Below are 13622 nucleotides of genomic sequence, written 5' to 3'. Positions count from 1 at the left end.
TCTGCAAAGACTCACAGAGGAGCTGAGACTTTCTGCAGTGACGGTGAATTTTGAAGTAGGGTGGATTTTCCCTCAGTAGTCAATGAGTGTCGCTCGTCTACTGCGGACGAGACCATTTGGTTATACAGGTACACATACAAATACACAAATCGTATACATGTATACACACGCACCGCACCTCGTGATCTTTCTAACATGCCGAAGCTAAGTCAGACCAGTCGACTGACAGATCGATCAATCTCTAACATTTTCCCTGCACTTAAAAACAAAAACAATCGGTGTTAGACATCCAAGCAAAGATCACTCATTCACCTGTCAGCTAATCCAGTTTTGCACAAGTCAGTAGAATTAGCAGACATCTTGGTTGCAACAGCAGGAACCCGAGGGTGAGAGACAATAAGGAGCACAAACACAACAGTTTACAGGTCGGAGATCTCAGTCATGAATGTGCAGTTCCTGTTCCGGATGCTCCCTCAGCTGTTGGACAGGAAGTTCTTTCTCTTCCTCTCCTTATATTACAGGTATTTTCCATGAAGCTCAGACCCACAACCAAGAAGAGTGAACAAACCTTTCTATTATATCTGTGAACCGCCTAAGTCTCCCCCGCCTGCGGGGTAATGCCTCAATCCACCTCCCCTGCGCAGCGAGTGCAGTGCCACGGTGCAACAGCCTCGCAGCAGCGACCCTATGTGGTACATGGGCTGCCCGCTGCGGCCTGGACCGCGGCACAGCCACGCCACCGTCGGCACTACTGGGATGGCCACCGCCAACAGATCAACCAAGAAATGACGACTCCAGTAGCTTTTCTGGATCGTCCCCGAATCATCCTCCTCGGCTTCAGCGCCCCCTGCTGCTCCTTGGTCTTTACTTTCACCTTCATCATTGTCCTCATCGTTCACCTCCACTACAGTGACGCCGGCTATCTCCTCATGAGAGGTAGCTCTCCTGGGCTGGGAGGTATGGGGCTGTTCTACACCTGGTGATATTCCTGGGCGACTTGGACTCAGCTGTCCGGTCTCCGCCTGCGTTGATCCCGTTGACGGACCAACTTCTTCCATGTTGAGGTTTTTCAGTGTTGTCCCGCCCTGTCTGCTTTCTCCACAGCATCCTCCAAACTTAAGATCACCCTGCATCCCTGATGGTGTGTCTTCCACGTCACATTGTTCTTCTGGCGCCGCCTCCTCCTCTACATCCTGATCTTCTAACTCATTTCCGGCCACTGAGCCCGTCTGCCCCTGCTGCTGCTGCTCTTCCTCCTCGGGCCCCTTCTCTGTTGTCTCATCGTGCTTCTCTGTTGCATCAGCTTCCTTCTCTCTGTTTTCCCTCTCTTGCTTCTCCTCCTCTTCCTCAACTTCCTCCATCCCTCCGCTCAAAGGACTCTCCATGGAACACGCCACAGTAGCAGAGCGTGGTAAGGGAGTGATCACTGGCGTTTTGGAGAGTGGGATTGGCTCTGTGGCTGTGCTCATGACTGTCGCTGTGGTTACCGAGGTCGTGGTGGTGATGGAGTCCAGCTCCTCCTCCCCCTCATCAGACATCCAGGTGGAGGTAGGGCTGCAGGCCTGGGAGCGGAAAGTGCGTTGCTCTGCTATGGTGTCCAGATCGGAGGGGTATCCTGCTGTTGCAGGGATGGGGCAGCTTTCAGTCTGAATGCCCGTCTCCCGCAGCGGGTGCAGGTACAGGTGGTGGTGGGACAGGCAGGGGTGGCTCATACAGCTCACTCCACCCAGGCCACAACGATAGGGAGCCAGCCGGTCACCTGTGCACAGCTTCTCATAGGTGGAGGAGTGCGGCATAGTGTGTGGCATAGAATGGGACAGATTGTGAGGGAAAGAATGAGGTAAGGTGTGAGAGAAGGAGTGAGGCAGAGAGTGGGGGAGAGACTGGGGCAAAGACTGGGGGAGGGACTGTGGGAGAGACTGGGAGAGAGACTGGGAGAGAGATTGGGGGAGAGACTGGGAGAAGGTCTGTGTGTAGGAGTTGAGTAAAGATGCCGTCTCCTCAGAGAGGTAGGCGGCCTCCAGCAGCAGGTCGGCCCGGCTGGGGATGCTGCTCTCCCCACAGCACACGAAGCCGCTGTCCTGGGTGCCGTCGCCCGACAGACAAGGAAAGTCCTGCCCGTTGCCGTTCTGGTCCGCCAATGCCTGATCGGTCAACTTTGTGTAGGTGGAGCTCCGGGTCAGAGAGCGGGCTGGGGAGCCATCGCAGGAGCACGACCCTCTCCCCCCTATTGCTGGTTTGGGTATTCCCCCTGGACTCTCCCCTGATACCGACGCCGGTGCCGAACCCCCAACACGGCTGCGACAGCCTGGTATCGGTGCCCCCTCTTTGGCTAGTCCAGCCTGGGCTAACTCCATGCTGAGCAAAAGGTTCTCAAGCTTGTGGTTCTGAGTGTTGATGTCCTGGAAGTACTTCTGGACCCCTGGGTCCCCACTCAGCCCCCCGGCGTCACTGAGCCTGGCACGGACAGTATCCACAGCTTGTTTGAGCTGCTGGATCTCCTGACGCGCCTCCTTCAGGGCCAGCTGAGCCTCCACGCGGTGGCACTCCTCCTCCACCCAGTCCTCCTGCATCCTGTACAGCTGGCCCCTCAGCTCATCTATCTCTGTGTCCCTATGAGGGTGGACAGAGGAGAGGGGAGGGGTAAAGATGCAATGGTCACGGTTATAATCTTTCTGACTTATTTCAATCATCTCTATCCACAGCTCAGAGCCTCACCTGTCTTGCAGTGTGTTGATGGTTTCTTTTAGCCGGGCCCGCAGGTGGCGGATGCACACCTCCTTCTGCTGCAGGGGTGTGAGGTACTGCTCCGGTGGAGGGGGCCGGATACCATGGTTGTCTGTGCATGACGTGTACTTCTGGTGACGTCTAGGATACATGGGGCGGACAGGTCAACAGAGGTGATTTTGAGTTAAATTTAACTTCAGTGTCACAACATAATGTTTTTGGGGTCGTCAATCCATCTGTTTGATATCTCAGTAACACCTTTGAGGGAAATGCTTCAAATTTTCTAAAAGAAACGCTGACTTGGACTCAAGGACGAACTGTTTAGAATTTGATGGTCTAAGGTCAAAGGACCTCACAAAACACTGCTTTGGCCTTAAAGGGATCGTTAAATATTTTGGCAAATTGGCCCATTGCCATAATCCCTATAGTTTTAGGAGTAGGTTCGTTACCTTTAATTGTCGGTGCAAACTATCTTTAGAACGGCGGAGCAGAGCCGCGAGCTGCTCAGAGCTACGCTACGGAGGATAATGGAATTTCTTGGTTTCCCCTCATCAAACTCATGACCTGCACATTCACCACGCTACGAGATAATAACGGAACATTACAAGACAGAGTTGTTTTTGAGGTAAATGCAGAGACTGCTTGCCGAAAAAACTGCCCCCGACGGGAACGCGCATCAGCGGTTTTGCATGAATTTACCTAACAACGCTTTTAACAACGCTGTCTCATAACGTTCCGTTATTATCTCATAGCGTGGTGAATGTGCAGGTCACAACTTGTCCAGAGAGCATTTTGGAGTTGTTGGATTGTGTATTTGATGAGTTTGATGAGGGAAACCAAGAAATTCCATGAACCTCCGTAGTATAGCTCTGAGCAGCTCACGGCTCTGCTCCGCCGTTCTAAAAATAGCTTGCACTGACAATTAAAGGTAACAAACCTACTCCTAAAACTATAGCGATTATGGCAATAGGCCAATTTGCCAAAATGTTGAATGATCCCTTAATTGACAAGTTCTTGCATTAACTATGACATAAACTGGGGTGCCCTTATGCAGTAGATTGCTGGTTTGACTCCTGACCGGGTTGATCATTTACTCTTTCCCCATTCTCTCTCCCCTTTTCCTGTCATACTTTCACTGTCCTATCTATTAAGGAATTTCTCAGCCATTTAAGGCTAAAGAAACAGCTATAAAGACAATATAGACTTATTATCACCTTATACATTTGTCAAAGACAACGTGTTAGCTATCCAGTTTAAGTGCTAGTCCTCTAAGGTGAGTTTTTTGATTATTTCTATTCTATTTTTCAATTTATTGCAGTTATTATAACCTAACTTATTTCTCATTATATCAGTAAGAGAGAGACAATTAAGTCAGGGAGAGAGAGGGAGGATGACATGTAGCAGTGGTCAAGGTCAACCCTTAGTAGTACATGCTCTTCTGATTTTTCTATTTTATCAATCAAATCCATTTTTTTTCAAGTCTAATGAAACACCCCCAAACTGTTACTGAGGTACTGTGTTCATGAGGATTGGCTGGATGATCGACCCTGGCTGTTGATGGTGCAGAAGGCATTTAATATTTATGACATTTTAGATTTAGGAAACTACATCTGGGTAAATTGTTTTGCTTGCGTGATATAATTAATAAAAAGCAATTCAGACAAAAGCTGTAAGACTGGAACTTCTGAATTGCTGCCCACATCTTTTTCAGCGATTTAGATAATGAAGCGAAAATGAAAATCAGTTGAGTCTGATTATCAGCCTCATAAAACAGCAGGGGAATAGAAAATGCATGTAGTAAGAATAACAAGTTCACATTTCTCCTGAGGTGAGGAAGTCACACACAGTTTCACTTTCTATCTGTAATGTTCACTTTTACATTGAAGTGAGTATAATCAATCATGCAAAGGAGGATATTGGACATGACTGTGCAGTGTCTCACCCTTTGGTGGGGCTGCAGTCGCTGCCTTTACAAGAGCCTGAGTTGCTGCTGCTGCTGAGGGAGGTGTTGCCATAGGGATCTCTATTACTGGGCGTGGCTGGCGTCCGCCTGCTCCAAAGTAAGAGGAGACAATGTTAATATGAGTGTGATGTGAAACCACACTCCAGGTGACAGTGAAGGCTGTGATCTGTTCAGCAAAAACCACCAAGGCTGTGTTCAAAACCACAAATCACGAATGGAGCAAACTTCAGTCTGGGGTCCACTAACATGCCAAAAACAACACAGAAATGCACACAGACACATTACAAAACATTGAGGCCAAAGACACTGCCAAGCAGACAGTTGTGCCCGAGAAACAAGGATTCCTCTGGGCATTGACAGTGATGCTGCAGTTTATCAGGGAGGGAGTGTGCTCTGCAAAGATGAAAACCAAACATCAAAAAATAAATGACACATAAGTGAAAGAAGCATTCCTCCAAAAGCAAGAAAGAAAAAGTCTAGGGTATCTTTCACTAGAGGATAAAAAAAAGAAGAGAAACACACATAAAGGGAGGAACAGGTCGGACGTGATGCTGTGAAAACAAGTCTCTCAGATGTTTTCCACAACATAACATCATGGAACATTCACATTCACAACAGCGCAAACGGGTCTGGTCATTCCCATGCTTCACAGGTTCAACAGTGATCAGGAGGAAACGGGAGGAAGAACAGACCGAGAGCGAGGGGTGGAGGAGGGGGAGTTTGCGGAGCGGCTGTGGCGGTCCGGGGACTTGGTGGAAGCATATCCTTTAGTCGGTGACTTGGTTGATGTATAGCCTTTAGTCGGGCGCATTGAGACCATATAGCCTGTCTCCATGGGGACGTAGTCTAGCTCTATGAACCTGCAGTAGTCAAACCTGACCAGGCAGAGACAACAGGGCGTTAAATCACAGAGGACAAGCAGACCTGAATGTAAAAAACGTGCACGCTGTACATCTGAGGTGAGGCGAAGCTGCTCTGCATGAGGCCTAGCGTGTCACGGGTTAGAGTGTGAGCAGCAGGCGGAGCAGATGCCAAACATCAACAAGCTCTCAAACACAGAAGTGGCCCTGGGGAAGTGGCTCGGTGAGGGCAGACAAGACAAATACCTCTGCTCTCATAGTGCAGACTTAAAACGTCTATATTTGTAGCCACCAAGGTTTGTATTGGCACAGACTACAAAATAACCTAATTCAGAGTCAACGGTTTATTATCCCCAGACTTCAGTGAGTAGTAAAGACAGAGCAGTGGCAACAGTGTTAACATTTAATCAAAGAGCCTTACTGTCACTTTAAATAAGCTTCTGATACACCGCAAATACTAGTCAATGCAACATCATTTAAATCTCAGTGGAAAGGGGACTTCAGTTTTTCAAATGTCAGAGTAGTGATAAAGACCAAACATCTTTCTCTCCACACATAACCTGAACGTCTTTCCTCTTCTTCTTCCTCCTCTGTAGATTAATTTATAGAAGCCCTGAAAAGCAAACCTTTTTATTTATTTATTTCACTCTCTATTAACAAGTTAAGCCTTAAGACTTTTTCTTTAGGGGAAAAATAAATTACATTTTCTTTCACTTGCCCTTGGGGGCTGTTTATACAGAAAATAATCTGTAGTAACAACTGTGCCCATTCTCAGTCCATAATAATTTAACATGAGATAACAATTTGGGAAATACTGCTTATTCAAACTTGTGCTGGGTTAGATGAGTAAAGGAAGTCTTTTGTAAGCTCCAAAATGTACTTATTATTATGTTTTTTATAATAAATTTGTTGAAAGTATTGTTAAAAGCTAACAAAGTGCAGTTATGGATGCCAGTTTGTCTTAGAGAATGGGACACACAACTCAGTCGTTCAGAAAGGCTGAAGTAAGAAACTGCAAAGAGACCTTAGTTATAAAAGGAACTGGAAGAGAGGCTAGTCCTCTTTTATCCATTGACCTCATGTGACCTATACCGATAGGTGGCTTAGAGTGAGTCTGGCTCAAACACTTCTACATCTGTAGTCCAGCTGTTATCCTCTGGTGTAGACTCATAATAAGAAGATTTGCTATTTGTGCTCCACAATTGATCCAGATGTGTGAGTGTCTGTATATGAACCAGACTCGAGCCAAGGTGTACAGTGGGCCAGAAGACAATGAGATTTATTGCGTTGCTATCTGGGTAATGAGCTACGATTGAGCCAGGGCAGCTGTTTCCCTCTGCGTCCAGTCTTTGTGCTGGACTAATCTAAATGCCTGTTGGCTCCAGATTCATCCCTAATGATCTTTTCATCTAAATCTCGCAGAGAATGTGAATAAATGCCAAACTCTTCCTTTAAAGTAATCCATGCCAGACAAATGAGGAAACATTACGAAAGACAGTTTTAGCCCAATAAAACATCATATATCATCCTAAGAGTAATGTTTAAAAAATGTAAAATAAACACACATTTTCACCTTTAACCATTGTTGCTATCCCACTGAGCATTGTTGAATATCACAGTACAGTTATATCAGGACAAAGGACGGGTGATCTGTGATGGGCAACTTGTGTCGAGACATTCCTTGCTGATTACAAACATTACAATATTTTATAATCCGTGATCGTGAATGTTAGTGACCTGTTGCTTTAACATGACATGACCGTTGCCCATTCACTGGCCTCCACAGAGGGAGGAGGGGACAATCAGTGGGGCCAATCAGAGCAGCCATGAAGGATTTGCACACAGGACACGATAACTTCATAAAAACCCAACATGGGTAGCACAAAACCCTTGATGTATTTAACACAATCATGTGATAACAATATAAAGTACAACTAATTCATTTGTACTCAGTTTCCTGAGTTTCTTGAGAGTGCTATAGGACTGAGTACACGTGTGCTGTGTGATTCAGTAAGTGAGGGAGGAGGCCAGATATTGACTGCTCAGAATTTCTTTGAAGATCAATATATGACAAAAAGCCAAGACATTAACAGAGGAGAAGGAGGCGGAAGCAGCTGAAGCGGTGAGCCTGGAGGAGGACAGAATATACAACAACAGCGTTTAAGTTACAAGAGTCTATCCCATCCGTCTGCTGGGATGAGACCTGTGTCTGGACGGTGGGTGGTGGGTGTCAGTCTGGTGGAGGTGGTGGTGGTGGGCAGTAGGACCTGAGTTGATACCCAGGTGTCAGGTGTTAGAGTCAGTCTGAGTGGATGGAGTGCATAAATGTTTCTTTACGCTGTTTGTAACCGGGGTGCAGTTGGTTGAGTGGCTGTGGTGAACCAGTGATCACTGGTGATCACAGTATGCTTCCACAGCTCAGTTCGTAACGTGCATGTAGCCGCTAAACACGACTTGATATGAGAAAACTACACAAAGCCAGATGAGGTTACAATCCTCTGATTCTAGTGCAGAGATTAAAGGTATAGGGTTGGAGATCCTATTCTGGAGCATTTTTTTACAAAATTGTTTGAAATACTCTTCACACTCCGATTGCAACCAATTAATTTAATGCTTTTTTTCTGTAAAAACAGCACCCAATCATCGTGAATGCAACATTAAAGTCAATTGGATTGTGATGTGTCGATCAAGCTGCCGTCTCTGTCCCTCCCTCCCTCCTCTGCGCGTACCGCTCTTTGTGCACTACTCACGTGCACGATCAGAGTCTTCAACGAGTTACGACCGGAAATGGAAATGGAAAAGACAACAACAGCAAGCCAATGTACCACACTGAAGTCCGGTAGGCAGTAATCTAGGTTATTATAATGTTAGGTGTTTTTCTTTCAGATGAATGAGCCATGAGAAAAAGCTGGCGAACTGTTAGCGATGCTGCACAGTGACAAAGCCGCGTCGCTGACATTGGGATTGACCTTGATGTAAACCCAACACTGACCAAGCGCTGCATGTTCCTGAGCTTTGGAGGCGTGGCTTCAGAGAGAAGTCTGAGGAAAGGGGCTTGGACCTTTGACTTGTGTATTTTCAAAATGTAGCCTGCTATAGAACCATTTTTCCAGGATCTCCAACCCTACCTTTAAGATAGTGACATATTTGCTTGTAGGAAGTGGAAGTGAACACCTGTGATTTGACCAGCAATTACATCGATAAACTTAGATGCAACGTAACACAACAGCAAACACACAAGTCTGTGCTGTTTGCTATTGCCGATGCCAACATCAACACTGAGAACAGCAGCTGTGATCTCTGTGTTGCTTTCATATAATAACTCACCTTAACTCAGTCTGTGACTGACAGTGGTTATAATTTAAACTCTTTATATCACACTGACAGGTCAGAGCTGCAGCAACTGTCTGTTCACTAAACCCCGCCCTCTATGACCAGTCTAAGCAATCGCACCCAAGCCTGCAGACCTGTCAAGCTTTGGATTTTAGGGCTTTGCTAAGGCAGCTCATCTGACTTTAGAGAGTTTGGAAGTATATTTTATTTAGCCTCTCCAAAACTACAGACACAAGAGGCAACGTCTTAACATTAACATGTGCGTACAAAAACAGTAGTGACAACATTTTAACTTCTACAGCCAAGGAGCATGTCATCATTTAACTTGGCTTCATTGTGTGGGGACTACAACTAGCACATGTGAAGTGTCTCCCTGCTACTGAAGCTGGTTCTATCAGCCAACTAGTATAGCTAATGTTAGAGAATTAATGCTCTGCCATGTTTGTATTGGTAAGAGGGGCAGGGGGTGTAACAATCGTTTCACGAAAGATCGGTTTTAGGTGGCTACACGAACATGCTAACAAACATATTTTGACATTTACCCACTCTGGAAGTTGTTTCCAAAAAATTCTGTTTTCGGCCTCCCAAAACGCCACTTCCATGTGGACGAAACGCAGAAACGCAGAAAAACTTTTGCGGATACTCCTAAACCCATATCCGTGTGCCTCTAAAAAGTCAGCCACTAAACTGACGTTAACTAGCTACAGTTGATTAAAATGTTAATTAATGAGATCCAGATAAGTTTGCTTTTGGTTATAAAAGTGTCTCATATTACTGTAATGTGGATGAATCTACATTACCCACACTTGTTAATGGGTCCATTTTCGATAAATATATAGTTTAGTCTTTATAGTTATTTTGATATTATTATTTAGTGGTCGACTCGCCCAGCATTTCCTAGTTTCGGTTTCCCGGACACTGCCCGGCGGGTCATGGGAATAACGCCGCCAAATTGCTGTTTATGGTCGGAACTATGACGGTATCTGATCGTCTTTGAACCTCCAACTTTCGTTCTTGATTAATGAAAACATTCTTGGCAAATGCTTTCACTTTCGTCCGTCTTGCGCCGGTCCAAGAATTTCACCGTGCGAGTCTCATGGGAAATGTAGTGTGAAAACACTTAGCTTTCCGAAACTCCTTGTAGTTCCTTTAAAGCTGTCATTTTAGGCACAAGTTTCTCTGGAAATGAGAAACATCTTTTGTCTGTTCACTGTTTTAAAACAGTTTAAATCTACCTTCATCATTGTGATTAACTGCAGGGGACAGCTTGATAGGTGTAACAACAGTAAGCAAGCGCTGCAGGGCTTAGCCAACAGTCAGTCAGAGAATAGAGGGGCAACCTTGTCTAAGTAAGACTGGTAGCATGAATCGGTTGTTTTTAGTGGCTACAGTGCATGCTGGAGCTACAGCTACAGCTATGGAGCATGCTTTGTGAGACTGTAAACGTAAGGTGTGTCTCACGCAGGGGGTGCGGGCACAGGAATGGCCACTGGCGCTGTGGCCGCAGGCGCAGTCGTCCCCGACCCCGACGCCGGCTTGGGCACCGGCACGGGCGAGGACGCCAGTATTTGCTGCAAGCGGCGTTTTGGCTGCAGCGCCTTCAGAGGGTTGAATCTGAGAAAAAGAGATGAAAGAGAGGAGGATACCACAGCTACAGATTGATCCACCAGTGGGCCACACAACCATCTCAACCGTACATCTTGGCATCTTGGTTTAGGTTATCAGTCTGTGGTCCACATATAACTCTATGCTTGCATCATCTGGATGGGAATAGTGATTAATACACTTTAAAAAGCATCGTTATTGGAGAAGTTTGGGCGGAAGTTTGGTGGAATTCGTTATCCTCACCAGCCAGTAATAGCAATGTCAAACTGGCTCTCTGTGGAATCCAAGTACTGACTGTGTACAACAATAAAAATCATTGCACACAGCATGTATAATACATACAGCCTGCACTGCATACAACATTATTGGAGCATAATGTAAAGTGAGAACACTGAAGTCTGACCCTAAACTGCTTAATGGACAGAGAAGAAGCCTTCACTGGTCCCAAGAGACAATGAAACCTCAGTAGGCCTTATGCTTTAACCCAGGTCCAGTAAATAGGCAACGGAAGTCCAGTAGCTATAGGAGAAAACACATCAATATACTACACTCAATAAAATGAATTCAAGTTACGGTAAACTTGAGTTGACACATCCATGACTGCAAAGGACAGAGTGAGAAAGACGGAGCTGAGTAAGAGCTGAGGCTACAACCTTCTAACAAGACTGCCAGGTTGATCATGTTAATTAGCCAGTAATAACAAGGGTTGGGTCACATGTTCTTCTTTTTCTACTAAACCAAAAGGAACATAAGCTAGAGCTATACTATAATGTAAAGCTGTTAATCTTTGATCAAGATGATCCTTTCAGGAGGGCCAGAGCTGTCTGGTCAGGTAGAGGTAAAACACCAGCCCTCCTAAGACACACACACACACACACACACACACACACACACACACACACACACACACACACACACACACACACACACACACACACACACACACACACACACACACACACACACACACACACACACACACACACACACACCAACTTTGACATGAAAACAAAAAAGTTGTTATTTATCCACCATATGTAGAGCCTGTGTTATCAATACTTCATCACATGTACATATCAATCATGTACAAACACCAAATCACACACAAACCTCTGGGTTACTCTAGAAAACCATGTGTATATCTAATGACGCCTTCTTGAACTTTTTATGCACATTATCATCACAATATCCAGGGGAGCAGCAGTGAAAAGGGAAAACCCCATGGCCTCACTCATTGGCTACCTACCGGCGAGAGCCCGACCCAGACCTCCGATTGGCTGGAGCAGGAGCAGACATGGGGCCCAGACAGCCTCCTGCACGACCTCAAGTTTCTGTCCTCACTTTTCGCTCTTCAGCTCACCGGTCAGAGCTTGGAACCTGGAGGACACAGACATGACAAGTGAGTGATCACACACACACACACACACACATGATTTTTCTGCCTGCCGCTGTGTTTGGCGTTGGATGCCTCAGCAGCCTCAGAGCCCGCTGCTGCTGACTCAAGCTGACACTTAGCTGGCAAACACAGGGCATCAGGCCTCAGCAGCCAATCAGCTCCCAGCCACATTGGGAAACAAACCAATCATCACTCATCTGTCTCATCTCAGGCCAAATACTGGCAACAGCAGCAGAGGTGAGCAGAGGGAGTGCACATCTGCATCTCTGTGTGTGTGTGTGTTTATTTATATGTGACACTGTATGAGAGCTCATCATCTGCCTCTTTGTCAGTATTGAGAGACACGTGGCTGTGAGGATGCTGTGAGATGAGGACAGAGCAGCACCCGCCTCCACTACTCTCATAAACATTTCATCATCGCGCCCACCCGTGACCACACAGAGCTCATCGCCGCGTTATGCCCCAGTAAAAGCCAAATGCAAATATGAGAGTCTCTACCACAGGTCTGGTTACTCAAAATAGATACATAAATAAAATAAAATAAAATAAAACCCTGCCAATATCTACTGTAAGATAGAGATACAGGCTGAGGATGAGTGACAACATAAAAGCACACAGAGAGGAAACAAGGTGGATTATTCTCATCAATAATGAATCACACACATCTTAGTGGATTCCTCGGTGCCAGAGGTGTGTGTTTGTGTGTGTGTGTGTGCGTAAGTGTAACGCGCCTGCTGTAACTCACCTTCCTGCTGTAACACCTGCGTTCCTCTTTCAAGCTCTATCTACAGTCTGTGAACGAGGACACGTAGGTGGATTAAAGGCAATAAAGCCTGACACTCTTATATTAATAACAGTTTTTCATTAATTGAAATCCTGCTGTAGCTTCTGTACATCAGCTCTAGAGCTCTAGTTTCATTCCTTTAGTATGTTGTAGTATGTTATAGTAAATTGTATAGTAGCCTACTGTATTAGTAGGAGCCCCAGGAGGGGTTCACGTGCACCCCCCTTATTTTTTTTTCTAGTCTGGATTTTTTGCATCCTTGGAACCTCTAAAATAGAGATTTGGATGATCCCCGGAACAAAACCTGTCCAAAATGTGTTTTTTGTAATGTTTTAGTACCCCTATGATACCTGTGGAATTGTTGCCAGGAATGCCAGTCAGACTGTCTTTCAAAGACTGTAGCACGCTCAAATTTCGAGCGAGCCCAAAGATAGAGATATCAATGTATTTGGGACAACCTCAGGTTTCCAGTGTGACCAAGTTTGTCATGCTACCTTGTCAGGAAGGGAGCTAAAAACCTAATGATTTAAAGTCAGATGAAAATTTTGTGAGGGAAAAAAGCCATCTACATGTTTTCAAATGGTCCCTTGACCTGTCACCTAGATGTATGTGAATGGAAATGGGTTATATGGGTACCCACAGGCCTCCCCTATCCAGACATACCTAATTTGTGTGAATCTAATGCAGTTTTGGGGGAGAACCATGCAGTAATTTGCATGCAGTAGCCTACAAATATGTCATTTCCGCCTATATACAAAATGGTGTATTTGACTATTTCTGCACACTGGGGGTTCATAAACAGTCACAGAATTGCATGAATTGGGTATGACTGGATAGCTGAGATGCTTGTGCATCCAATCAGCCTATTCAATTGTGATTTTAGTCCATTAAGTAATGTATTGGCACAAATGGTGCTTATTGCTTGTCTTGAGCAACAAAGTCGATAAGAACAAG

At 45.6% G+C, this 13622-nt stretch overlaps 1 protein-coding gene across 1 annotated transcript; it reads right to left on the bottom strand.

Moving 5' to 3' along the window:
- Window positions 1-575: 575 nt before the first annotated feature.
- On the bottom strand, window positions 576-11784 carry snphb (syntaphilin b; the record flags this gene model as incomplete). The annotated part of the gene is made up of 6 exons (XM_083975774.1): window positions 576-1265; window positions 1488-2613; window positions 2719-2868; window positions 4670-4777; window positions 5419-5565; window positions 11735-11784. The coding sequence occupies 6 exons, from the start codon at window positions 11782-11784 to the stop codon at window positions 576-578; spliced, it is 2271 nt and encodes a 756-aa protein (XP_083831900.1).
- Between the last annotated feature and the right edge of the window lie 1838 nt (window positions 11785-13622).

Source organism: Trachurus trachurus (assembly GCF_905171665.1).
Source record: "Trachurus trachurus genome assembly, chromosome: 7".
In the NCBI taxonomy this organism is placed as follows: Eukaryota; Metazoa; Chordata; class Actinopteri; order Carangiformes; family Carangidae; genus Trachurus; species Trachurus trachurus.
The sequence above is the reverse complement of the archived record's forward strand: the minus strand, read 5'-3'. Positions and strand labels throughout refer to the sequence as shown.